The sequence below is a fragment of the Phymastichus coffea genome, unplaced genomic scaffold (assembly GCF_024137745.1).
Source record: "Phymastichus coffea isolate CEN01 unplaced genomic scaffold, Cenicafe_Pcof_1.1 PCOF00086, whole genome shotgun sequence".
Lineage (NCBI taxonomy): Eukaryota > Metazoa > Arthropoda > Insecta > Hymenoptera > Eulophidae > Phymastichus > Phymastichus coffea.
The window spans coordinates 1,112,310-1,138,268 of record NW_026706897.1 but is presented as its reverse complement, the minus strand read 5'-3'; the positions used below and the strand labels follow the sequence as shown (position 1 = coordinate 1,138,268).

Sequence of the window (25,959 nt, the reverse complement as noted above, 5' to 3'; positions counted from 1 at the left end):
TCGAAAAATCATGATATACGTTATAAAAAATAAGATTGATTTGATTCACATAATGAATAAAATACAATATTGATTGTTAAAATATAATTGACAATGAGTAGAACTGTTAGCAAACGTAAAAAGTTGATATCAAACTCTAAGATTCTTAACAATGGAGTCAAGCTTACGCATTATTGAACAAATGTCCACCTTAAAGCAAAAGAGTAAAATGTTCAATCTTCATGAATGAAGATCTAAAAACCTCTGACAAACTTGCCGCAATCTATCGTAGACGTCTCTCTTAATTTGCACCTTCATCTTTATCAGTTGCTCCATATCCAGACATACTCTTTCTGCTCGTTTATCAACATCCTCCAATCCATTAGTAGTACCCTCATCTGATTTAAATACCTTTTCTTCCCGCTCAGCCGAACTCCTTTTACGACAAACGTGCTTTTCGTCCAAGATGCTCAGCATTTCAAGCAGTTCATTTACATCGGTAAAACCAACGATTTCGTGCACCATCTCACCAGATATGTAAGCCGGCAACGTCCTTGACACTTCGGATTGAGCATTCTTGATAGTCATAGCAACCGAGGCAAGCAAATTACCATTAGGACAAGCTCGTGTTAGATGTTCGAAACTTTCGAAGGCTTCTTGTTGAACGCAGGTATTAGAGTCGCTAAGTAATCGGATATAGAGATCGGCAACGGTGTCCGCGTCGTTTTCCGACAGTTGTACAGCGCATCGATTAAAAAATTGACAGAATTCTAGGTGTAATTCACTCGAGGCGTATGGATATAGCGATGCCATTGATTGGAGGATCTGCAAAGGGAAATTTAATGTTACGAATAAATTATTTACTTCTATTTGAGTAGTGCAAACAATTACCATAGTCATATATTTCGTTTGACCTTGCGCAGGAAACGTTGCTCGCACAACCGTAATCGCGAGACTATGTAAGGCACGCAGAGGTGCTCCTTCACAATCTCCCAAGAGATGAATAATTTTATTCCACATTTTGACGAAAGTATCGATCGATTTTTCATCCTGCTGTATTTCACAAGCTTGGATAACCGACAAATTTTTCATCTGAAAATTAAGTAAATTCATAATAATAGCAATAAAAAGAAAATGAAAAATAGCAAATTCACTAACTAAGGTAGTCATATTGCATAAAGATGGTTGTTCTTCCAAATTTTTCAAATCAAGGGATATTCTGCTATTTACAGCTGCAGCATCAATTTGTCGTTGAATTTGTTTTTTTTTCTGGGCATCCGTCATCCGAGCAATTAATCTCCATTGATGAGGTTTTATTGCTATTGTGATACCAGTCATGAAGTCATTTTTGTCATTGTCATCGAGAAATTTAAATTGACGACAAAGCAAATTCGAAAGTATAACAACGTTCATGTGGCTTTCGCGATGCTCAAGTAAGTCGTATATTTGCCATAAATATTTGAAGGTACTGTAACACATCCCCGACGAGCCTAATCTGCGGAATGATTGTTCGATTAACACATTAAAGATAATTTAATAATTTTGTACAATCACACTCTTACCGACATACAAAACACCATATATCTGAACAGAGTAAAGCACTATAATATTTTCCACTCAACAAATACTTTAAAAGCAAGGAAATCAGTGCATCAAAATCTGAACGTGAAACTTGACACACCAAACTGAAAATACTAAGACACGTGGCTTCGTATATGTTCGTCGAGTAGGATGCTTGCGAGGCATCTCGAGACATTTGTATTTCCAATTCTCCAATGCAAATATCTTTTGTTACTGTAGTAATAAAAAACATTATCATGAAGTCAAGTGAAGTTTTTATTGAAGTTTGAATAAAACAAATATCAATTACATCTGTCAATGTTGCGAAAGCAAACATCTATAACGGAGTTTTCCCCATTCCACCATTCTTGCTGTGTTTCGTACGGGAGCGACGACAATTTTTTCATGACTGTCAACACAAGTAAATGATAACCGAGATACTCTTTGCTGATATTTTTTGCATGCTCAAAAAAGGCCTACAAGATCATGGGCAAATTAGAAAACATATATAATCACTTACTCGTTAATTGCTTACCACTTTGAAGCTATCATTCTTAAACATGACGTCAACAAAAGGATCTATCATGAAGGTAAAATTCGTTACGATAAACTTTATAAAATCAGCGGTGTAACTGGTCATTTTCAAACATTGTTCTGTATATCTAAAACACGTGATGTTGCGTGAGTAACGAACCGATTGATAAATAGTCTTTTAAAAATACCTGAACAAATTTGTAAGCATTATAACGATTTCCATCATCACTTCATTCCTTATCCAACCGCAGTAAGCGCTCGACAATTTTTCCAGAATTTTCAGCAGTAACCTGCTGCATAGAATCGACCTTTCATTAGTCGATCTTTGGTTTTTCTGAAAAGATAAAAAGTAATCTAGTATTGCTTTGGTAATTCTAGGTAGCTAAAACATAGAATCTAGCAAATCATACCTGACCGATTGAAGAAAGAACGACAAGTATGCTTTCTGATAGTCCTTTGAGATGATACGTCACGGCGCTGGGAGAAAGTTCCTTCATTGCCAAACAATAGATAGTGGTAAGTTTGCCAAATTGTTTCCACATTTCTGTTAAAGTTTTAGCATCCATACCACAGGACAGGGTTGCTATTTTTCCAGTTGCGTCAATTACTAGAAATTGTATTTTTAAATTAATTCAAAATAAATGTAATTGTTGTCAAATAAGTCGCGTTTTTTTAGATACTTCTTAATAAAACATTCATTTCATCTTCTTGGTTCGTGTCAAAAGATATAACTGTATCTAAGAGAGCATAAAATGAGTTCAAAGTTGCTACGCAGTGACGAAAAAGTGCAGCGATGGTGTCGCAAACTGCTTGGAAGTAGTCACCATAGTTTTCCGAACTAAAACAATTTATATTGATTTTTTTCTTGGTAACAAGTTTTGCTATAAATCAGTACTTGTAGACATTCGTATTACCTGGCTTTGCAATGGTTTAAAGCATCAATCGTAACTTCAAACAAACTCGAGGGAAAACTCTGTACAGCGATTATCGATATTTTTTCCAAAGTTTTCATATGGCTTATGCACGTGTCCCAGCATTTCAATAAATCGATCATGAGATTCAACCGATTTTTTATGTCATCTTCTGTTCCATTTTTAGTTTTCAATTTCTCACCAATTTCTTTGGTTACTTCGAAATATAACTTTTGGGCTGCAGTGAGAGTGACATTAAATACTTTGTCGTTTAGAATATCAGCTGTGACATTTTTCATGCTCCTGCTTGAGAGAAAATTTTGAATGTCATTCAATTTTTCTTCTATACATTTGTCACTGTCCAAAGCCTCGTAAAATGCGTGTATTAAGGATTAATTTTATTGATTTTTTTATCATGTAATAGAATCAAATATTCCAATTGCCATATGGTTTAAAGGATATTTTTAGGTAGTGAATTTGATCTTCAATATCAGCTTGGCTGGAAAGTATCTCTGAAAAAAATGGATCCTCATCCAAAAAACTATGTGACGGTATCTCCGACATTTTGATTCTTATTATCCAATCCTTGAACAAAAAATGAAAAAAAAAATCAGTAACGAAAAAAAGTAGTCCTATTTTACAAAGGTATCTCGGCGTAATCGCATCTCTAATCTGGCAAGTGACATCGACACGACACGACAATATGTCCGTTCGGTGGTTCGCAATCGAGAAATCGGTGGCACGTGAAACCAGAGATACGCGAAAGCACGCGCTCCACATATGCCAAATCTCGTGGATGGGCAAAAGTTGAGCCATTAGCCGCGATATCTGGCATCTAACAGCCATTGCCAGCGCGTTAACCCTTTACCCAAGTCGTAGCATTCGCGCGCGCGCATCAGCATAACAATTTTCGAATCGCGCCTCATCTATCGGATTAGGCATTGGCTCGATTAAGGCGCTTCTCTTCCATTATCGCCTCGAGACGCGTAGATCAAGGCTTATTGTATCGCGCAAGACGTGTGCTTCCTTGCAATCTGGTGAATTTACCCGAAGTAATCAAACTTTTCTAGCGGAATTTTTTTTTTCACGCTACGCTTATTATTTCTCGATCGTGATTCAATAAGATCGGCGCACCGACAGTCAATTAAACAAAAAGTAGGCTCGCAGGTTTGGGGAAAAAATTTTCTTTGTTTAAAGTTTTTGACAAGCGGAAAGAAGAAACTGTCGAGAAAGCGCGAGAGAAATAAGTGATAAAAAGGTGGAAGAAGGTAACGGGGCGAAAAAACTGATTATGCAGTAAAGTTATAGTTAAGCTCAACATTGTTCTCGGAGTCACCATGAATTTTTTTTACGGATTATCTTTTTGAAACCTTTTCAATAGATCAAATTTTGTGACAGATGATTGTAAAACTATTCGAATTACGTTTATTTCATTTGCTAGTATGAATCTGTAGATTTGATTATCTTGGTTATAATAATCAGTAAATTGATTACCATCGTTTAACCATTTTCAAAAAGTTTGTTATTCCTAGGTCGATTGGCTAAAGTAAAGAAATTAATTTTTCATAAGCTATCAGTCTATATATATTAGTTGAATACATTTTTTTACAAACAATTAACACACACATTTTCACACGTGCAACGATGTTTTATTCCGCAAAATAAAAAGAAAGAAATCTATCAAAATAGTTCTCCACCTTAATAGCCCGTTAATAATTGCGTTCTTACTCATCACCTGAAAACTTTTATGAGAGAAAATAAAAAAAATAGATCGCCTACCTACTTTCCAACTTCCCGAAAGTAAGTCACGAGAGTTGTTATTCTGTCGAGAGTTCATAACCACGAGTTATGCTACTTGCCACCAAGATCGACACAAAAAGTAGCGACAGCGTGAAAAAAGAGAAAAAGGCGCAAACGCGAGTGAGGTGAAGCAGGAAGAGGCGGAGGCCCCGAAGAAAAGGGGAACGTTTGCCGCGCGATTTGACTGATTGGCTCTGGGGGCCAGGATGCCATGGTAACTGCGGACAACAAGCTGTCGGATGATAGGCAAAGTTTTGATCAATAACAGGTGACTGCCGCGTGGAAAGAACGGTCGACTCTATATGTGAACTTCAACAATGCACACATCAAATTTCGAAATAAGCCCTTGGCAGGTGGGAGATCGAATTGAGTAAACTGGTTTATGGTATGAACTTTAAGGAGGATGGCTTTACACGAGACGAGAGAATGAGCTCAGTTGGACAATCTACAAGTCGAAATCATTAGACTTTTCTTGTTGCAAAAGCTCGTTATGTTACCGTGACCAATACATTTGGTCTCACTAAGATGATGCAGTTGAAATTATGATGACTCACTTTATTTGCGTTTTGCTAAATGTTCACATTTACTTTATTGCCAATGCAAACTAAAGTCCATCTAATTGCCATATTGACAAAAAGAAAAACACAATTAAGTTATAAAATTAAGGATGAAACGATTCAAATGAAACTTTGCATAAAAAATGTTGATCACGTTAATCAAACATTGTATTCAACGTGATATAACGAAAGCCATGTCCGTTAAATTCAATACGATTAACTTTGAAGCAACGAACAAAATATTTTTAAATTGATCCATTGTATATTTGCATGTATTTTATAAAAACCAACAAATAATAATACATTAAGAACGAGTTAATAGACATTGCACTCATTATCGAAAAAAGCCGTATCCAAAAACTTGCCAATAACGAACTAATTCATTCTATAGAATATTCACCAATCGACAACGCGTATACTATATACGTATTATATATATAATATCATAGGCCGAAGAGAAAAACAAAAGGAAGAAAGCCGCGACGAGGAGAACTCGGGGTGTAGCTGATGTATAGACGCAGCCGCTCGTGCATCACGCTCGCGCGGCTCGGCTAAAGTCAGTTAGTCAGTCGACGGCGGCGTCGGGGTACGAGTGCGCGCATGGGGCAGCGGCCCTTGCGACCCAAGACTCCACGATGATAACTCCTTCTTTTTGCGGCTGGCTGCATCATCTCCGTCGTCTTTTCTTTTAATTCAGTCGTTCGAAGTAATAGGTTTGAGGTGCACTCACCACTCGATGTCGTCTTTGCGTTTATTACAACTTTAAACTTTTTGTATTCGCTGCGACTGAATAACGATTAGATTTTAAATTGTTAAGCTCCGAGCAAGGCAAATAAAAGGCCTAAATTATTTACTAATTATGAGGCTCATAATTTTCCAACTAAAAGTCGTGTACTCGCAGCTTTTTCATTAAAAAAGCACCTTACAATTTCGTCAATTCTATTATTAATTAAACGAAGAAAATCCAAGTACATAAGTAGTTAAAGTAATCTTTGATTAAAACAGAAAATCAAGTGTTTTCATACAAGTTCAGCGACCATGCCAAGTATGTGTACATCGTGCTATAGCAACGCTCACGTAAATAGTCGATTTACAGCCGCGTTTAGCATATATCTTACCATCGCAACGTGCCTTTTGCGTCTCTTGAACGAGTGCCATAAGATTTCAAGCAAGCAAATCGCGTTTCCAATTTTCTTTGCAATTAAGCATTGATAACCGATATAAATTTTTATTTACATTGTATTTAGTTAGAATTCGATTGTAACCAGAATCCAATTACGCGTTGGTACCTGCCAATCTTGTTACTTCTGTGGAAATTTCTGTTTCGGTTTCTTTCCAATTTAAGCCGTGTGTACTCAGTTATTGAGCATTCTAGAAATGAGAGACTTGATTGCCTCGTGTTTTCATTTCTCTGGCATATATGATTGCTCTGCTAAACTTGTAACTGCTAATTTGATTCTAACAGTGTCAGTTGATCTAGTTTCGGGTTGAAAGTTACTCTACTGCTTTACTACAACTAGTTCGATAATATACAGGACTTGATATGATAAAAATGATTTGTGAACGTCATTAAACTACTGTGATAAATAACTTTCAATGCGTATAATTTTGCTAGTAGATATTATGTTGGAAAGTGAAAAAAAATCTTAGAAATTATTTTTTTTTAATTCTTTCATTTGTTGAACGTTCAATAATCACTTTATTTTTATTTTAAACTACAGATAAAATCAAGTCATCGTCTCCGTGGAAATAAAAAGAATGAATAATAACGGGATATCTCGGCGGCCACCAGGTCCGGTGCGCCAGCATTCGTTGCAGCAACCACCACGACGTCAGCAACAAATCCGTCGTCAACGCTCATCGGAAGACGAAAAAACATTGCAAGTATACTCGAGTACAGTAGCATCACGGAGTCGTTTTGCTAGTAACAAATGCGATCTCTATAACAATCAAGTGTCAGTGCACGACCGCCCTAAAGTTCGAGTAGCTTGGGCCGATCAACCGTCAAAATCGAAAAGCGATAGTGTCGAAATCGTTGCCAGACAAATCCCAACTGGCAAATCTAGTAGACCGACAACTGGGCGTGGAAGTCGAAGATGTCCGCTGGCGGAAAAAGCAACCTTTCTGTATTCAAGGCAGGAACTGGCTGAGAGATTAAGATTGGCATGGCGACAGAGAGAAGAGAATAAAACGAATATCGATATTTTTCTAGCTCATAATACTATGGAAGAAAGATCGGAGTCGAGATTGTCAACGATGACTAATCGAACTGTTATAACACCGAAGATTCAAGTGAAGAACGAAGAAGTAGAGGATGTGATTCATGTTCGAGATGACAGCGAAGTGGTTGATGAAAATGAGAAAGACACCACGGTGATCAATGAATCAATGATCAGCGAAGTGGTTGATGAAAAAGAGAAAGACACCACGGTTATCCAGATCGTTGAGTACCAACATTGGTTTTCATCTTCTGAATCCAACGAGTCTGCCATTAAAATTGCCGAAGATTCTGCCACAGATTCTGTCGAAAATTCTGTCGAAGATTCTGTCGAAGATTCTGTTAAAGATGAGGATAATGTTATAGAAGATGAGAATAAAGAAAACATTGCATCATCGCTAACAGAAAATAAAGATGACGTGATTGTTGTTGAAAAAAAACCATGTATTAGTATCAACTGCACTGACTGGAATGCACCTTTGACGATAAACAATAAACCTGCAGATAACAACGACAACGGATCTATCGGGACAACAACACCGATCAAAGAACCTGATTACTCCCAAGCTAAATTGAAAAGAGCTGGATTCCAAAGTGGATTGAACAAAGCTTTTAACACGCCGATAACCGAGAAATCTCCATCAACATCACGAATCAACAGCCGAGTTAGCACACCACAACAAGAACCAGCACGAACCAGTTTTCGACGAACAAATTCAGCTCCACCGCAAAGACGGACACAAGTCAACATCGTCATTGACACTCCAGGAATAACATCGACGCAAGCTCCGCTAATTGAACCTGAAAGACCTGCACGTGCCATGAGTGCCAACGAGCGAAAAAGTCGAACAGTCAAATCGGCACCGTCGGTAAAAAGGCGATTGAAAATGAGCAAAAGACGGGGCTTATCGGTAGCTTACTCAAAGGATGGCGAGGATGACGTTGCTGACGGTAAAAGAAAAAGCAAATCGAAGGGTAGTAAGAATGCCATGATGGAAAGCAAAGGTAACACTGGAGATGTTATCACGATGGTTTCGTTGATTAGCTCAGCTGATAGCGAAAGTGAAATGGATGATAATTTATTAAGGGATGATAAACTAATCAGTGAGTTGAGGAGTAAGTTGCCTACTACACCGATCATCAAATCTTCCAATGGGTTTTCCACTGGTATAAGGAAGCCTTTCAAATCAGGTAATGATTATTTCATCGATTTTGATATTTTGTTATCTAGTTCGCGGGAACAAAGACGATGACGTCATTTTAAAAAGCTCGCCAAGTTCAAAGTGAACGCCTTAGAAATTTCTCGAATTCCCGGCGAACTCTCAGAAGCGCGCATGAGTTATAGGTTCTTTTGTTACCAAGGACTTTCTTTCTGTTACAAGCAAAAAGTTAAGCTCGACTCATTCAGGGCGACGATTGAGCCGTCCGATGTATCAACGTCAAGTGCAAGGTCGAGAGTCATTCATGAGCACTACGAATATATAGTAGTATAACATGACTGTGAATTTGCTCATGAAACGTCAAGGCTATGATACCGCTCGCTCGCGGCTTTGTGTACGAACGCTCGAGAGAACTTTGTGTCTTGTGCTTATATGCAAAGTACATACATATATGCATGCCTTTAGTCCATAATTAACCAAAGTAATTGCGCAACATGCAAGCTCGAGAGGAGAATCACTTACAATTTCTTTTCCTTTCCTTTTTTGGTTGAGATGATGATTCAATTTTACGAGACCTTGTTTTCGGGGGAGGGGGGGGGGTCGATTTTATCTTTGCCGATTGAGAAAATTGATTGTATATGATGTAATATACATTTTTTTTTCGTTTCATCGTTTTTGGAGTAACTTGCACACATGTTTTTAATGTAATTTAGATACCTAAAAAAAGAGAGCTTAACAGTTTTTAAAAAACGGTTTTGTTCATTTTATAATTAATCTTAAACATCTTTTTCACTATTTCAAATTAAAATGTTTATTTGCTAACGCAAACACTATTTTAAAAATTATGATTAAAAAGTTCAACAGTGTCGAATTATACAAAATTTACCAAAAATGTTTAAGTTGTAACTCAATTTCGGATGTACGAAAACTACTTTGAAACAAAACAAAATGTATGAGAAAATAGGTTTTAATGAAAATAAATAAAAAAGATTCTAGTACAATTATCAACTTCGAATTCCAGAGAATTCTTTTTGTATTACATTGTTCTAAGATTCTTTAAAGTTGAAAAGAATATTCTGTAAAATGAAAACAATCAATTTTTTAAATTAACATTTGAACAAATACTACCTTAAATTGAAATTTTCAAAACTTAAATGGAAGATTCACAGATCTACCAAACTGTATGTTTATGCCATAAAATTTAGCATTTCGATTGTCCCAGTTTTACGGGAAAACTCATCGCGTGCAATAAGTCACCTGAGTTTCATGTTATAACTTCTTTAGGAAATACAATCTGACCGTGGCAGTAAAACATGACGAAAGTGCAACTAATATCTCATGCCGTTAACCCTCCATCAATTTCTTTTTTTCTTACCCTTCCGTGCCTTCGGTGATTTACGAGATGATACTCGTTTATAGTCAATAATTGTGAAAAAAAAGACGGCCAAGGATTGTAGCTTTGACGTTTTTTTAGGACAACGTTTGTATTTCTTTTCGCAACGACATTGACACTAACGTCATACCCGAAATCTAGTTCAAATGATGATGCGTCTCTTTACTCGAAAAATAATAGCAGATAACTTTTCTTTTACAATTTTTTTTGAAGATTGTTACTAGATTATCTTGCTTGAACTACGTTTGTATTTTTGTTAAGTGACGATAAAGCTGTTTCTAATAATTTTCGTTTAAGTTGACTTGTTGTAACGCTTTTTATTGACGTATTTTACACTGCGCATTTTGCTACAAGTAAGGTGCAATGGAAGTTTAAGACAATGCCTGACCAAAGCCATACTTGTTCCACTGATATAAAGCGCAACGTTTTGATTACAACAGATTGCAGTAACGTAAACTGCTGAAAAAAATGACGACGTAATCTAATGAACTCTCGTCTCATTTTCAGTCTCATTCCAGCAAGATTCATTCGACTACGAGTCTCCACCGCCGAGTCACGATGACTCTAGAGCAACATCCAACAACTTGCAAGCTCGTTTTATCGCTCTTAGCAAAGCCGTGACTTCAAGCACCGACGATAATTCGACACCACTAATTGCGGCAATGACATCCTGGAAGATGGAATCCGTTCAATACGCGCCAATGATAATGTCGTTGCAACAGCAGCAGGAAGCACCGACGACTGAGGCACCACTGACCGACCGCGAAAAGCGATGTCTTGCTGTACCGATCGGTGATGTACTCGATAAGAAGAGGAAACTCGTAAGATGCCGCAGTGCCGTTGTTACTACCAGGGATACGTAAGAAATTGTCAAATTTTTTTATTAATTCGTTACTACTTTACATCTCTCAAAAACAACAAGACTATTTTTTTTTACATTTTTCACTTTTACTTTTTAACATAAATTTTCCTCAGCGTGTGTGAATCTCTATCTCTTAAATTCGGAATAATCGATGACGCAGAAGTCTAACTGTTTATGTGGTTTCGTTCTCGTTCGTGCTGACGTTTTTGTGCTTTCTACGAATGCAAGATAGCCATTAACGTCAACACTAAGTGTACGAAATAAAACTTCAATACTTGTATATCGGCAAGCTTGTCCTATTTATCACTTCCACTTTACCGATCTTAAATGAAAAGAAAAAATAATTTGTTGTACTATTAATGAAGTTGTACAGCAAAAGTAAATGCTTCCGTGGAGAAGTAAAAACTGAGTCAGATGTTCTGCTATTAGTCAACGTGATTGTCTTAACTGCGCGAGCCTCTAGTAAGTTCGGGCTTCGTTCCAACTTAAAATCGCGCTTACAAGATCATATTGACAAGTGTATTAAAACAAATTTATCTGCTTTGGTTTATTATAGTAAATTACACGGAAGAAAAATACTTCAAGTAAATAATATTTATTAATATGCGACTAATGCGTACGAGTGATTAATAATTTATTATAATAAGTTTTCGCTTGTTAGGCAAATCAATGAAGCTACTTAGTAACCAAAAACGAAAGTGAAAACATTTTTTAAATATTTAGCGTATAATTTTATCCTTAACAAAGTGCGTGAACGAAAAAGAAACAGCAAAAAGGTATCTCGTACGAAAGTAGGTGGAACTGAAAACGAGACGAAGTCGTGGCCGTACCATGAGCCATCGCCACTGCTTGTGAATATTGTAGCGTGTATAGTAGTACATATAAATGATAAAGAGTCGTGAAAGAGATAAGAACTAACAAAAAGTTAAGGGATTCGATTTTTTATTTCAGGACCCGAAAAAATAGAAATGCGGGTTTCTAACGATATGATCGCTTGCGGCGGTAAATGCGGAGCGTTGCTTTTCACATGAGAATACATCGAGGACAACGATACTACGCCCCTTTTTTGTTAGATTAAGTTGTTAGAAGATTTTGGTAGTCACAAAAGTTTCAATTTCTAGTTTGAATTGTATCCTAAAACGCAGTTTTACACTTGAAGAAAATATTTTCAAAGAAGTAAAAGCGATTTCATTGAAGTTACGATAACATAATACAATCCAGTGCAACTTAAACAATTCTGACGTGAGCGCTAAATCAACCATAACTGAACGCGTTTTCATGGCGCAGAAATGCAAATCGAATAACTCATAAATCGCGGCATACGTCGAAGCGACGAAAGCGCCGAAGTAAAATAAAAATCTATGTCGTCCGTGGAATAAGATACGGATATGGATCCTTTTCCCTCGCTGCCAAGCGCCGAAGAGAAGTAAATGTAAAAAAAGAGAGCCTCTCGGATACAATATCGCGTGGTTATCGCAAATGAAAATCCGTCCTGTAGTGTTCCGACCTTCGCTATCTATACTCCTTGTAAACATGCAAATGATGAGTACACAAAAAAGAAATAAGCGGGCACTTCGTACGAGGACGGTAACAAATTGTTATTTGAGAGGCCACGTCGTGACGATGACTTCTCACATTTCTTTTTCGAAAGCTTATCATCGTTCACGAGCAATCAATAGGAATATTCTCGACTCGTAGCTACTGATAGATATTGTTCAATGGCAAAACTATCGAAACGGACGAGATAAAAGCAATTGATATGCCTCGTTTCGTTCGTAATCGAATATCGATTATCCTCGTGTTTTTTTTTTTATCTGCCCTTCCTTTGGACGAGGACATTGTAAGAATCCATCAACAGTGAATCTTGACGAGTAACACTGACACGTGCTGACTACACTGCGAAAGAAGCGATCAGGGTGAATCTTCGTATGCTGAAAGGCAGAGACATGATATCCAGTTACCCGAATGAATTAGCAAGAAAATGTTATTCGGCAAGCGTGTACTTTGGTTATTTGCCGGTCTTTATCGACGTTTAAAGTACAGTTAGGCATCTTACAATTTATTGAAAATTGAGTTCAATTTAATCAATGGCACTGAAACATACCGTGAACGAGAAAAACTGATCTTCACTGTCTATCGTTTGTCCGAATTAGTGCGATCGGTAATCGGAAAATACATCGATAATAATCACACCTAAATATCGATGAATCATTATCAAAAGACTCGGTTAAATGTTTTATTGGGAAACAAATTTGGAGTGATGAAATGAACATATCTATATATTAACTTAGCGACAATACCAACTATTAAGTCGTTGAGATTGAAGTTGAGATGATATTTAGTCATCATTGTACAAAAGATATTGTTTAATCATTTCATTCCGTTCGGTTTCGATTGCAATGAAGTACGATTCATTGACTATGACACTAAGAGGCAACGTAACAATATTGATTGCTTAAACCTATTTTTGCGCCAATATTGGATTATTGTAAAGATTGTATGATTTTATATAATATTCAATTTGAAACAGAAATTACTAAACCACTTTCAAACCTTACGTAATATAGTTGAAATGTAAGAAATATAGAAATAGATACGACTCGATAACGTTTCCGCATAATATATATGATCAATAAATGTCATAACTTTAGACTTTTACAACGACAGCCAAGAATTCGTTGGGTAGATATTGCAGTTATTTGTCTTCGCGAGAAAGCTAAACAATGTTATAGCCTCAGGCGGTAAAACTTTGGTCGTAAAGAGGTCAACAAACTTTAGCAAAACAAGACACGGACACGCGCCTTGGTCCTAAATCATCTTTTCAAGCGAATGTGCTGGGTCGCGTATGAGACCTCGGCCCTAATTGCACCGATGAATCATGAGAGGGAGAGAAGAAAAGAGAGACTGAAAAATAGGTGGTTAATTGAGATCGATTTTGGACATATCCATACTCCCCTTTACCACTCTCAACTCGCTTTCGCGCAGCGTCAAACGCTTCGAGCTCGCGTGATTTCATCGTTCGTCTTAAGCACGCCAGCTGCTTTTCTCAAAATTAAGCTCCCATTTTCATTTCTTCGTTCTTTAGCAACCACGAGAAACGCTCGTCAGACACCAGTCGGACGTGCTTGCAAACGGAGATGCGGCTGTCGCAAATCGCCTCGCAAATCGCGGCCAACTTGCAGGAGAATGTCTCCTCGAAGGCAAGTATCCTCTTAAAGTGCGATCGATCAATTGTCTTTGTGTCTGCATGTGAAATCAAGTTTTTGAAAAATTACCACTCTTTTTGCTTTATAAACCAAATTAGTGTGAAATATTGCGCGATAACATAATCTTCCGATTACGTCAAGATATAGTTTTAGCACTTTTTTCCAAATTTCTTTTCAATCATAAAAACTGTTCGTAGATTGAGTCTAGAAAAAAGAATAAAATTTAATCAAAACTCTAATCACAATTAAAATATTCAAATAATGAGCTATTTGATTTTACAGACAATTGTAAATTCTACAATCCCGGTTGTCGAAGTCAGCGAGGAAAAGGCCAAACCAATGCCTTGTGAACCGTACTGTCAAACTCCAAAAGAAAAAGAATGTTGGCATCTATATAAAAAAATGTGTGACAAAGGAGTCTTTGTGTCATTTGACACGGTATTAAGGTATACAAGTAAAATAAATTTTTTCCACCGCAGAAAAAAAAGTCCGTTATCGTAGAAAAAATTGTTTTTATTGTTATACATTTTTCAACTTCAATTTAACCTGCTTTCTAAATTCACGCAATTTTTAAGAGAGAGCCAGTTTGGCTGAGATTAATATGAAAATTATACGTGGACAAATTACGAAAAGATCAAATTATTATCGATGAAAAAAATTGATAAAATGTTTGTTTTTAATTTTCAGAGGCATGTTAACGCCCACTGAATATCGGTTACGCCAAAAAGAAGTGAGCCAAAACTGTTAACGCTTACGAAAAATCTTTGTATATTTGTAACTAAAGAAATTTTTGAATGTATCTTGGAAATTAAAATATTATCGTGACTTATCACGATAGAGCACAAGTACTCGCTTTTAAAAGTTAAAAAGAAATAGCAATAAAGTAACTTTTTCAATAAAATGACAATTATTTCTTACACCTACGCCATGTCACATCTCTCATTTTAATAAAAATATTGTAATAAAACATTTGAAAGTTTTTGTATTGTTTATTAAATAAATAATTTATGTTTGATAATTTTAAACGTTATAATTTTCGGAAAATGCAGAAGTGAATTATTTTTATCGATATAAATCTGTAAAATGTTCGCTTTTCTTACTGTAGTACAAACAAATATCCGACTCATACAAAAAAGTTAGGGTTTCAGCAGCGATTTCAGTCTATTTAAGTATGTACATAATTATTTAAATATGTATGTATACAGATGTTCCTACATGCCGAAACAATTAAAGATATTAGATATTAGCGTGCTGATAATTTCATATATAGTAGAAAAAACTCATTAAAGAGAATGGAAATCGAATTTTTTCCAAAAATATTTATCGTACATTTTGAAAATTCTGTCAAACAAAGACAATACAGCTCACGTTTCGTTAAAAAAAACATATAAATCCAGCCTATGCTAAAAAAAGAGTTAAAAAACTATCAGTTGGTATAACAGCTTAATAATTCAAAGGAGGAAAAGAAATAGCCGATATAGAGTATAGTAGTAGAGTAGAGAGCGTGCATCAAAACAAACATTGGATCCGTGTGGGGGCGACCACAGCAGTACAGGAGAGGCCAATGAAAAAAGAAAACAAAACCTCGTCTGCTAGGTGGATGAAACGGTCGAAGTACTGTACTAAACGCGTGAATCATCCCAATCATGCGAGCTGCAAAACGCTGTCGAGCGTAAAAGCCCACGGGCAGTAACGTGCACGTCAAACATGAAGACTCAGTCGCGATGTGGTCGCGGTAACTCACAGAGACGAATTGTGTGTTAGATTTCGGGGCAACAGCAAAAGTTGAACGCACTGCTCTTCAATTGTCATGACAAGCGGACGATGTCCTTCAGGAGGCATGGAAATAAGGCCAACAAAGTCGATTACAAAGCTCGACTTGAGCACAAATTGTATTTGGTAAGCTGATTATCTAGTTTCTTTATTTTTCTTTTTTCTCGACGTTTATTACAATCACTTTTACCAAATGTTTGCATAATACTGAATATATATACTTTACATCAATTGTTTGGATTGCATAATTTCTAGATGAGCGTATTTGACTAATCAAGACTAGGAAAAATAGATTCGTTAAATAAACCTTACATTTTTTTTGGAACAATAATTATTGTACAATGTTGAATTAAGATTAATAATATTCAAATATGATTATGTTTACAAGAAATTTATTGCTTATTTACAGGCCAGGATGAGCCCATCTCCAGTTTACGACATCTCAGAATGTAATTTAGATAGTGTACCATCGAGTACCTACCTACTTTGTGAAGTGTTCAGAAAAGACACATTACTATTACATTGCAATAAATTGAAATCGCTTTCAAGTGGAGGTGCCTTAAAAAACCTATCCCTCATTACTATTCTAGATTTGCATTCCAATGAATTAAACAGCTTGCCTTCAGAAATTGTTAACCTCATATCACTTAAGGTAAAAATATTGTTGTTTACATGAGTATTCATTATGAAATAATTTTTATAAATCTCATAGAACTATTTTTACAGGAGTTGTATTTACAAGAAAATATGTTGCAAGAACTGCCAAATGAAATAGTACGTTTGAAAAATCTTTCGATATTGAATCTTTCCAAAAACAAACTCAAATATTTGCCAGAAGAAATGGGAAAATTAAAGAATCTTACTTTTCTTGATATTGGTTACAATAAAAATTTACAAAAGTTGCCGAAATCACTAGGGCACGCACAGAAAATAACACATCTAGGTATAGATGAGTTGAAACTTTCCTATCCCCCTGGACATATACAGAGTGGTGGAACAATTGTGATGGTAGCTTTTTTAGCAAACGAATGCGGGATAGATTATGCACCAGAAAAGTGCATTTCAGAAATTGATGCACCAATTGATGTAAATTTACAGAATGTACAGTCACTAATGTATAACAATGATAATGAAGTTCAGGTTTGAAGCTTGTATACTTAACTAAATCAATTGTGATGTCTTTAAATGACAGTTACTCTATTCATTAAAATAGTGCTTAGTGTTTAGAATTTTATGTTTCAAGCTTTTAGTTTTCTTATTATTTTGTCATCTTTTGACATTTGTTAATTCATAAAAACTATTTGAATGGAACATTTATATTTTAAATTTTTCCATTTTTCTTTTCTTTTCTAGGCAACACTTTTGAAGTTAGAAAGGCTAAAGGCACGTGGAAGTACATATAATTTTTCATCCTCACAACAATCACTTATCACAAAACCATTATCATGAAGATCATATTTAAATCATCTATGAATCATCATCGTTTGTGATTTGTGAATCTTACCAAATCAGCTTTTTACTAAAGAAAATAGATTTTATTAATACAATTTATTGAAAATACTTATAATTTTTATTTTAGGAACAACGACAAAATGCTCTTCTAGAAGTAGAAGAAAATATTAAGCAACAACAAAGGCAAGAGTTGGAAATGCAGAATCAATTAAAAATTAATAAAGAAAAGCTTCTCAGAGATTTGGCTAATCAACAAGTTCAGTTAGATAAAGAAATAGAAAAGGTTCAACACAAAAGAGATGTTAATCGTACTAGATTATTGTCATACATTTATAATGGTAAAATATCGTTCATGGTTTTCAACACCTTTTTTTATTAACAAAACAAATAAATTGAAATTTCTTTATTGATCCAGCTGAAAAAGAAGCAGATAATGTGATTAGGGAATTTTTACATGTTAGTGAAGAAGAACGTCAAGCTCAAGGCCAACTTCTTGAAATGGAAAAAAAAGAAGAAATGGATATTCTTTCTCGAACTCATTCAGAGCAATCTTTACATCGTACAAAAGACACCCTTTGTAAGTGGAATGCTTCTCACACATTTCATAGTTCACTAAATTATTGATATAATTTTTGTCTTTCCCAGTGGCAATGAAAGATTTATTGGAAGATGAACTACTTAAACAGAAAAAATTGGCAGATTATACAGCATTTAGGGATTGTAATGCTCAATCGTTATTAAGCTTGTAAGTAGAAACATTTGTGATTGAACAGTTGTCTATGTCTATGAATAAATACAGAAGAAATCTAAAAGATTTGAAAATAAATTATTTTAGAGAATTAGAAAATAATGAACAATTACTAAAAGTGATGCAAGATCAAGAAAAAAATAGGCAAGATTTAGTTATTAGAGTAAAAGAAGATGAACAATTGCAAAAAGCTCTTGTGGCTGCATTGCTAGAACGTAGTGATGCTAGATCTTGGAGTATAGTGCAGCAAGTAAATTTGGTACAATCTCAATTAGCTGCATTAACAACCATAGAGTTAGAAAGAAGAAAATATGAAATTAATCAACATATTGTAAGTAAAGCATGAACGAGTCTTGTAATTGTATGCAAATTTACAAAAAACAACTTATTCTATAGAACGATGTGGCTGATAAAAGAGTAACCCTGAGTGCTATATTAGTAAGTCTTTTGGAACAACAAGAAGAAAGAAGAAGACAACTTTTAGAAACAGTAAAACATATTGAAGAACAACGAAACAGCTTGGTAATTTTTTAAAAACATTACTTTTGCTACTAGAAATTTCAAAATTAATTAAAAAAATATTTTCAGAATCCATCTAGAAGAGATAATATGTTTTGGTTACTTCAATATCAATCTCTGATCGAAACGCGACCTCAAGGTCTTTTGGAAACTCTAGACCCAGTTTTGGTACGTCACGTCGCTATAGCTGGAGCATTACATTGCCTACCATTTTTATGGACTCTTCCTTCTTTACTTCCTAATATTGACAATGACCAATTAAAAGACGTAAGAAATTTGATTCTAATGTAATTGATTACAGTAAAATATATTTCAGTTATTTTAATAAAATTTAATTTGCAGATAGGTGTGAAAGGTGCAAGTGATAGAGCTGCAATAATGATGGCTGTTGAAAATTACTTAGCCGAAAGAAAATTGAATGCCTATCAATATTGTCCTCCATCTGCTCCATTAGCAGAAGAACCTTCTACTAGTTCCTCGGAACAAGAATATACAGCATTTGAACCATCTGCACCAACAGAGTGTATTGTCTGCATGGATTTTGATGTGAGAATGAGTTATCTATTTATTTGTTTGATTTAAAAAATACTAATTTAAGTTATATTTTTTCAGTGTGAAGTAATTTTCCTGCCTTGTGGACATTTCTGCTGTTGTGCTAAATGTACTGAAATGCTTTCAATGGACTGTCCAATGTGCAGAACTTCCATTAAGCGCAAAATTAGAATTACAAGGCAATAATAGTTTTTTCTAACATTTAGAATCCATTTATTGATAAAATGTGAAAAATACTACAGCATCGATTTCTTAATGTGATTTTGTACAGTGTGTATTAAGCTTTTAAGCATTTTAAACATTTTAAGGCCTTCCCCTATTGTTAAAATTTACTATGCATGTAAAAGTTTTCTTATAGTTTTTTAAAAGAGATACCTACCAATGATACTGTTATATAATAAGAAAAAATATGTATTACTCGAATAAAATTACACTGTTTATAATATTAAAGGTATTATGATTTATTAGATAGAAAAATAAAATTACTTATTGAATACATTTGTACAGACGTGCATCAGTAGCAATACTTGTTTCACTCATCCTCTTGCATCTCTGAATCATCTTCATCTTTTTTTTGTTGCTTTTTCTTAGTGGTAGCATCTTTTTTTTCTTTCTGGTTCTTTTTAAAGTTCTCTAAGGCTTCTTGTAGTGGCTCGATGAATTGATCAAATTCAATATCCTCCATTGCTTGTATAACGTCTGGGCCACTGACTGTTTTGCGATTGTTTTTCTTTGCAATCATATTGGCAGACGATGTCAAATACAGAATAAATATCGAAGCTGCTTTTGCTACTGAAGATCTGGCTTCTTTAGCAACTGTAACACCGTCTGGTAGAGCTTCTTTCACAATTCTTGTGACTACAGCATTAGGAAGATTCAAATCTTCTAGTTTTTCAGCCATCTATATATGTAAATACAAAAATATGTATTTTGCAAATTTCAATTATTAGAATATAAGAAATGTATTTGAGGTTATCTCCACTGTTTATCAACGTTACAATAGCAATTATCAATGATACTTACATTTATCGAGTTCTTTCTGATGAATAATTAATAAGAATTAACGATGAAATATAAATATTTTTTTATAAAACAATACAAAAATATTAATATAAACAGTACGTCACTATGGCGTTTCGCGGTTTTTTCTTGCTTCCCGCCACAGCACTTTTATGACATATTCAGTAGGTCAATTAACATTTGACATTACCAACATACATATAATCGAATTCGATGATGTATGCAATATTAAATTGGAATATTCAATTTTTCATAAACATCGAGCAAACAAAATATCAAGAAATCAAGCAATTCGTTAAGTTTCATTTTATTTATTTTTTATTTGAAAATCCATAGTAATTAACAATCATACATTTACTTTAATTATTAATCTAAAAGAAATCCTCGGTAAGAAGAAAAGAAAAAACCGAAGAAGAAATTTAACATTACGACAAACCATTCGAATTTCCCGCTATTCTAATAAAAAAAAATTCGTGGAGTCAATGGTGAGTCGTGAGATTTAATCCAGGCAAGGGACTCACTTCAGGTCTTACAATTTCCAAGTCCGAATAAGATAAGATAAGGTCTATTCCGTCTATTCACTATCTCTCTCAGTTAAACTTTCTTTTCGGTTCTACTTTACCAACTGATTTGTTCAACTATAGAGTTGAAATATATATACTGTTTATAATATATATAATATATATTGTTTATATATAACGCTGTTTATATATAACCAGCGTTACGACTAGACAAATTGCTCTCAGGGACCCTAGAAATTCCGGCACTAGATTTCTGAATGTTGGGTTGTGTCAGCTGCTCGACCAGTGCCGTATTCATCTTCAACTGAAAACAAATTCTAAGGTTATACATTCAGTTCGAGTAAGCACTTAATTAAAATGAACACACAGTAGGCTTATTCTATTACAGAATCGACGCAGGTGATCTTAATTGTCAACAATAAATAACATTGTCATGTTTATTTATCACTCAAAAAAGTACGAGCAGTGGCACCGGAAAGTTTTTAGTTGAAGGTGAATACGGCACTGGTCGAGCAGCTGACACAACCCAACATTCAGAAATCTAGTGCCGAAAATCATGTACACATATACATGTCTATGCTATGAACATAAAAAATAATGATAAAAACTCAAATTTTACAAGCGGTAGTAAAAGTTTTGAAGCGATGCTCATGCAATGAAAAATACTACAATATCAAAAAAAAATTATGATTTTCGCGTAAGTATTATGCAATATTTATGTAAAAGATAAAGTATAAGTCTTTTTAATTTATCAATTGAATTTTTTTATTAATGGAGTTGGTGGCTTTAGGCAGCTTGCAAACCGAAGCACTGTATTCTTCGTTGTAGGCTTGCATTCCCGAGTCGGGCTGACGACAATACTCTTTTCTTTGATTAGGTGCATGTTTAATATTTAGGAATGATCTTTGTCTCTCGATTATTTGCTCTATATAGCTTGTTGGATTCTCGAACTTTTTTGTCTACCGTATCTATATGCGGAAAAAATGGGAAATGCTGTTGGAAATTCCAAAGGAACGATATCTTTTACGTCTGTTAAGATTTACGAGAAACTATTGAACTCGCCTGTTGAAGATCAACCAGTAAGATTTCTTTAAATTCTTCCTAACTAAGAAAGTTGAATCAATATTTCTTGGGATACATATCTTCATACAAATGTCTGGTGAAGTGTTTTCTTTTGTAATTTTTACTAGTAGTTCGACCTTTTCAATGCTATAACAATCCATCCACAAATAGACATCTCCATATGAAAGCTACGTGAAAACTACTTGAAAGTGCACGAGTTGTCATTCAGCCGAAAAAGAGTTAATTAGCGCTGATAAATTACAGTAAAAAATTTGGAAGATATTCGCTCGAAAGAGTAATTTCCCTTTGAATACTTTAATTTTTTGGACGTCACCGATGTTTTGCGAAAGATGAATCGATTAGCACTAAGCGATGACTCTTATCTAAGTACACTTAGAAATACTTCAAGTGTCTTTTTCGTCGCGTTATACAAGTTTATAATATATAATACAATTGAAAGCACAAATTTGCAATGGGCTGTATTCTTTAATTGCAACTTTCACACGGAAGCGGAATCTTCGATCACCGCCTATTTTCAAAAATTTAAGTTATTCAGCAGCTCGGTAACATTGTAGTAACGAAGCGCGAAATAGAAAAAAATTTCAATAACAAACGGGAAAATTGCATATCTGGTCATTTCTGCGCTCGTGATGCGAATACGTTAACCTACGGCATTACTCATAAGAAAACGAGGCAGAAAAGCAAGAAAAAGAAACTAAAGGAACCGAAGGGAATGATGCCCGAGAAAAATCAATGCATTTAATCGGGCGTTGCAGAAGACGCTTAGCAGTTGCCATTAAATAGAGAGAGATAGGCGCATGTGACAATTTTCTTTGATTCAATTTCGTAAACATTTGGTAGAAAAATTATTTATTTATAATACACGTGGATATTCTAAACTGATATATTATTAACACAAAAAAAACCACACTATTATAAGTAGATAAGAATATATTGATAGCAATATATTAATAGAAATCCCTTCATATCATAAATCACTTCGCATTCCGTAAATTAAATTTCATTACATATTTTTGGATTATTATCTTTAATGGAAAAGTTCAATAAATATTAATTTACATTATAATTTGGCTGTCCAAACATCTAGTAACTTTCATTTATATACTCCTACAGTTGACCGAATCAGTTGTTAAAGCAGAATCGAAAGGCAATAAAAGCTCAGCTCAGCTGAGAGAGATGGTGAATAGACCTTATTTGTTCTTCGGGCTTAGATATTGTAAGCCTTGAAGTGCGTCTTTTGCCTGAGTAAAATTTCACGATCCACCGCTTATATATTAAGATTACATAGAGTTCTCCCAGTTGCAAGGGTAGCAAAATAATATCTAGTGTGCAAAAGAGAAAAGAACGGCGCTACATCGCTAGGGCTGGAACCTGCTTTCGATTTCGCGACGTTGCTACGTGTTACTTTGTCGTCTGCAACGTTGTGTGTACATTACGATATACAACCGCGGTCGTACATATATAGCACGCAAGCGTGCGGGGAAACTTGCTGGCGAGAAAGCATCAGCAGGATCCTCGCCTTGACGAGGGCGCAGCCAAAATTCGTAGAAAAATGTCTAAAATCGAAGAAGCGAACGCCCACATCAGAAACGCGGAAAAAGGGTAAGTTTTTTTTCTACGAGAATGAACGTGTATTCAGTTAAATATTCGTCGATATTTGACAACTATATTATATTGATATTCTTTTAAGTTTGAAGACGACCTTGCTCAAATGGAGGCCCGACTTCGAGGTCGCCGCGGACGAGTACACGGCAGCAGGTAATATTTCTCTCTTATCTTTCCGCGCTAATTCATACGGTTATGTGGAATAGACTCATCCGCGTTAATTTGCTAATTTAACACTTCTTAATTTGTAATTTTTTTATTGTTGCAGCAACTTGCTTTCGTATTGTTAAAAATTATCAACAATGCAAGGATTGCCTTATCAAATCTGCTGACTGCTATAAGCAAAACAGATCGTATCCTTTTTCATTATTGTCTACAATGCTTATTTTTAGAAAAATTATGTACTTGTGTTTTTTTTTTGGTAAGTAGATATTTGTCAAATTGCATGAAAAGTAAAAAAAGTAGGTGATACAATATTTATGTATTATTGCTTATTGATTTTCTTTAACAGTTACATTTTTTAAAAGATGGTTTCATGCAGCAAAGTAAGTTAAATTTAAATACTTTCAATTTTTATTTTTATGTAGTTTTCATGAGAGATCAATATTTTTTACTATAGAAATTTGGAGCAAGTCATATTAGTTTTGAAGGAAATGAACCAACTGTCAGAGGTACCTAAACTGGCACATAGTGCTTGCTCGCTTTATCAACAACATGGCTCTCCCGAATCTGGAGCAACAGTTTTAGACAAAGCAGCAAAAATGTTAGAATCTACTCAACCAGAGCAGGCTTTAGAGCTATATAGACGAGCTTGTGATGTTGTTTTGGTACATAAAACACTTTTGCGCAAAGAAGGAATTACTATTACAATAAGTAGATAAGTGAGAAAATATTACAAACAATTTTTTTTATTAGGGAGAGGATAGCCCCAGGCAAGCTGCAGAATACATCAGTAAAGTGGCCAGAATTTCAGTACGATTAGGAATGTATGATCAAGCTGCTGATGCAGTACGTAGAGAAATTGGTATGCACCAACAAATTGATCATCAGCCATCTGTAGGAAGATTAGCTGTTGCACTAGTTTTAGTACAGTTGGCAAGAGGTGATCAAGTTGCAGCTGAGAAAGCATTCAAAGAGTGGGGTGGTTATTGCGATCCACCAGAAGTAAGATTGTTTCAATTCAATACAAGCAGGTTACTGCTGTGCAATTAAAATACACTCTTTCTACATAGGTACAAACATTAGAAATGTTACTTCAAGCCTATGACAATGAAGATGCAGACAGTGCTAGGTCAGCTCTTAATAGTCCATTTATTAAACACATGGATGTGGAATATGCAAAACTTGCCAGAGGACTTCCTTTACCACAGCAAGAATATGCTGTGCCACCTGTGGGAGTAAGGGCAAATGCAGCCCCTTCCTATATCTCGCCAAATGCTACAAAAGTTGAAGCTGAAGTTAATCAAGTAAGGGCAACACTTGTTATTGACATGATATGGTGTAATTTAAAATTGTTATTTCGTGTAAAATAGTAATATATTTTTTTACTTAAGGAGGAACTTTCTTCATCTGCTATAACAATGGAACATAATGATGATCTACCCACGCTAGCATCCCTTAGATCCCAGTTGGGAGACACTAAATTAGAATCTGACACTAGTCCGCCACCTGCTCCAGTGGAAACATCACAGGAAGAAGATGAAGATTACGAGGGTGGTTTATGTTGATATCACACAATTTTTAAAGATTCCATTGTATGTAGCTATTCCCTTATAGCTATATATAAAGCCAGCGTACTGTTTATTGTCTTTATAGATTATGTGCTGTGTTAATTCATAAAGAAAAAAGAAAATTATTACAAAAATTACTTAAGCATTCACCACTTGTTTCAAACAGAATCCCATCTTGCACAGAGTGTATTTTAATATCAGAACTATACAGCTCAATCACATTAATTGTGAGATTTTTTAAGCATTTAGCTTCAAATAGCCCTGCATGATGGCAATCAGTCATTGAGGATAGAAACTTCAATCATTGATTAATTCACTTTTACTGATATGCAATTATAAACTGATGTTAAGAACACTAACAATAAGAATGTTATCAATGTTAAGATGTATATGCCTAAATGAAATGCATTTATTCTTAAACATATCAATAATTATTTAATTTTTTTCCTAAAAGCCTTAGTTATTCCAATTATGTTAACTAAAACAGACATTCATTCAGAAGGTTTCCTATTATTTATTACAGATTGCAGATTAATAAGTAAATGGAAATAAAAATAATGATAAAGAGGTTATGAGAAAATAAAATACAGTGATGCAAACACTTACAGCTTACAGAAGGAATATTAATTTTTATGATGATAATAAATTTACACAAGATCGAATGGTATGTCAGAGATATGATAATTATCGATTAATTAAAAAAATGAACTTTTTCACGTATAATAAATAAAGTATTCAAACTGACATTTACTGTGTGAATTGCCGCCAGATTCCAG

The 25,959-nt window shown here is 34.8% G+C and overlaps 5 protein-coding genes across 8 annotated transcripts; 3 read left to right on the top strand and 2 right to left on the bottom strand.

The window, feature by feature from the left end:
* Positions 1 to 25,898, bottom strand: LOC131669028 (FIGNL1-interacting regulator of recombination and mitosis-like). Of its 2 annotated transcripts, XM_058943585.1 has the most exons (12): positions 25,790 to 25,898; positions 3,447 to 3,569; positions 2,988 to 3,355; positions 2,754 to 2,911; positions 2,484 to 2,680; positions 2,262 to 2,407; positions 2,075 to 2,201; positions 1,850 to 2,015; positions 1,542 to 1,773; positions 1,138 to 1,474; positions 871 to 1,071; positions 1 to 804 (listed from the first exon to the last, which is right to left on the bottom strand). In XM_058943585.1, the coding sequence occupies exons 2-12, from the start codon at positions 3,546 to 3,548 to the stop codon at positions 220 to 222; spliced, it is 2,619 nt and encodes an 872-aa protein (XP_058799568.1). In that variant the 5' UTR covers positions 3,549 to 3,569; positions 25,790 to 25,898; the 3' UTR covers positions 1 to 219. The 2 variants fall into 2 exon arrangements, with proteins under 2 accessions (XP_058799568.1, XP_058799570.1); XM_058943587.1 differs by lacking the exon at positions 25,790 to 25,898 and having other exon boundaries at positions 1,138 to 1,469; positions 1,546 to 1,773; positions 2,988 to 3,524.
* Positions 5,929 to 14,985, top strand: LOC131669029 (uncharacterized). Its single transcript, XM_058943588.1, has 6 exons — positions 5,929 to 6,054; positions 7,063 to 8,750; positions 10,620 to 10,971; positions 14,060 to 14,174; positions 14,463 to 14,626; positions 14,868 to 14,985. Exons 2-6 carry the CDS (start codon positions 7,100 to 7,102, stop codon positions 14,926 to 14,928), a joined length of 2,343 nt encoding a protein of 780 aa, XP_058799571.1. The 5' UTR covers positions 5,929 to 6,054; positions 7,063 to 7,099; the 3' UTR covers positions 14,929 to 14,985.
* Positions 15,753 to 19,423, top strand: LOC131669030 (E3 ubiquitin-protein ligase LRSAM1-like). 3 transcript variants are annotated; one of them, XM_058943589.1, is made up of 12 exons: positions 15,753 to 16,079; positions 16,363 to 16,605; positions 16,680 to 17,093; positions 17,307 to 17,336; positions 17,533 to 17,743; positions 17,821 to 17,982; positions 18,051 to 18,150; positions 18,241 to 18,484; positions 18,550 to 18,675; positions 18,742 to 18,939; positions 19,015 to 19,218; positions 19,285 to 19,423. In XM_058943589.1, the coding sequence occupies exons 1-12, from the start codon at positions 16,005 to 16,007 to the stop codon at positions 19,408 to 19,410; spliced, it is 2,133 nt and encodes a 710-aa protein (XP_058799572.1). In that variant the 5' UTR covers positions 15,753 to 16,004; the 3' UTR covers positions 19,411 to 19,423. The 3 variants fall into 3 exon arrangements, with proteins under 3 accessions (XP_058799572.1, XP_058799573.1, XP_058799574.1); XM_058943590.1 differs by lacking the exon at positions 17,307 to 17,336; XM_058943591.1 differs by lacking the exon at positions 19,285 to 19,423 and having other exon boundaries at positions 19,019 to 19,157.
* On the bottom strand, positions 19,632 to 20,400 carry LOC131669032 (DNA polymerase epsilon subunit 3). Its single transcript, XM_058943593.1, has 2 exons — positions 20,248 to 20,400; positions 19,632 to 20,125 (listed from the first exon to the last, which is right to left on the bottom strand). Exon 2 carries the CDS (start codon positions 20,123 to 20,125, stop codon positions 19,757 to 19,759), a length of 369 nt encoding a protein of 122 aa, XP_058799576.1. The 5' UTR covers positions 20,248 to 20,400; the 3' UTR covers positions 19,632 to 19,756.
* LOC131669031 (gamma-soluble NSF attachment protein-like) lies at positions 22,962 to 25,875 on the top strand. The gene is made up of 8 exons (XM_058943592.1): positions 22,962 to 23,450; positions 23,539 to 23,606; positions 23,722 to 23,806; positions 23,981 to 23,998; positions 24,073 to 24,280; positions 24,369 to 24,617; positions 24,686 to 24,919; positions 25,007 to 25,875. Exons 1-8 carry the CDS (start codon positions 23,401 to 23,403, stop codon positions 25,178 to 25,180), a joined length of 1,086 nt encoding a protein of 361 aa, XP_058799575.1. The 5' UTR covers positions 22,962 to 23,400; the 3' UTR covers positions 25,181 to 25,875.
* Positions 25,899 to 25,959: the final 61 nt, after the last annotated feature.

Coding starts and splice junctions, on each gene's coding strand:
- LOC131669028 (XM_058943585.1), bottom strand. CDS start 3,548: ATGTCGGAGATACCGTCACATAGTTTTTTGGATGAGGATCCATTTTTT. Junction 1,072..1,137: donor TATGCAATATGACTACCTTA/GTTAGTGAATTT, acceptor CTTAATTTTCAG/ATGAAAAATTTGTCGGTTAT. Junction 805..870: donor AAACGAAATATATGACTATG/GTAATTGTTTGC, acceptor TTCCCTTTGCAG/ATCCTCCAATCAATGGCATC.
- LOC131669029 (XM_058943588.1), top strand. CDS start 7,100: ATGAATAATAACGGGATATCTCGGCGGCCACCAGGTCCGGTGCGCCAG. Junction 8,751..10,619: donor AAGGAAGCCTTTCAAATCAG/GTAATGATTATT, acceptor TCTCATTTTCAG/TCTCATTCCAGCAAGATTCA. Junction 10,972..14,059: donor GTTGTTACTACCAGGGATAC/GTAAGAAATTGT, acceptor TTCGTTCTTTAG/CAACCACGAGAAACGCTCGT.
- LOC131669030 (XM_058943589.1), top strand. CDS start 16,005: ATGTCCTTCAGGAGGCATGGAAATAAGGCCAACAAAGTCGATTACAAA. Junction 16,606..16,679: donor TTAACCTCATATCACTTAAG/GTAAAAATATTG, acceptor CTATTTTTACAG/GAGTTGTATTTACAAGAAAA. Junction 17,337..17,532: donor TGAAGTTAGAAAGGCTAAAG/GCACGTGGAAGT, acceptor TTTTTATTTTAG/GAACAACGACAAAATGCTCT.
- LOC131669032 (XM_058943593.1), bottom strand. CDS start 20,125: ATGGCTGAAAAACTAGAAGATTTGAATCTTCCTAATGCTGTAGTCACA.
- LOC131669031 (XM_058943592.1), top strand. CDS start 23,401: ATGTCTAAAATCGAAGAAGCGAACGCCCACATCAGAAACGCGGAAAAA. Junction 24,281..24,368: donor GAGCTTGTGATGTTGTTTTG/GTACATAAAACA, acceptor TTTTTTTATTAG/GGAGAGGATAGCCCCAGGCA. Junction 24,920..25,006: donor TTGAAGCTGAAGTTAATCAA/GTAAGGGCAACA, acceptor TTTTTACTTAAG/GAGGAACTTTCTTCATCTGC.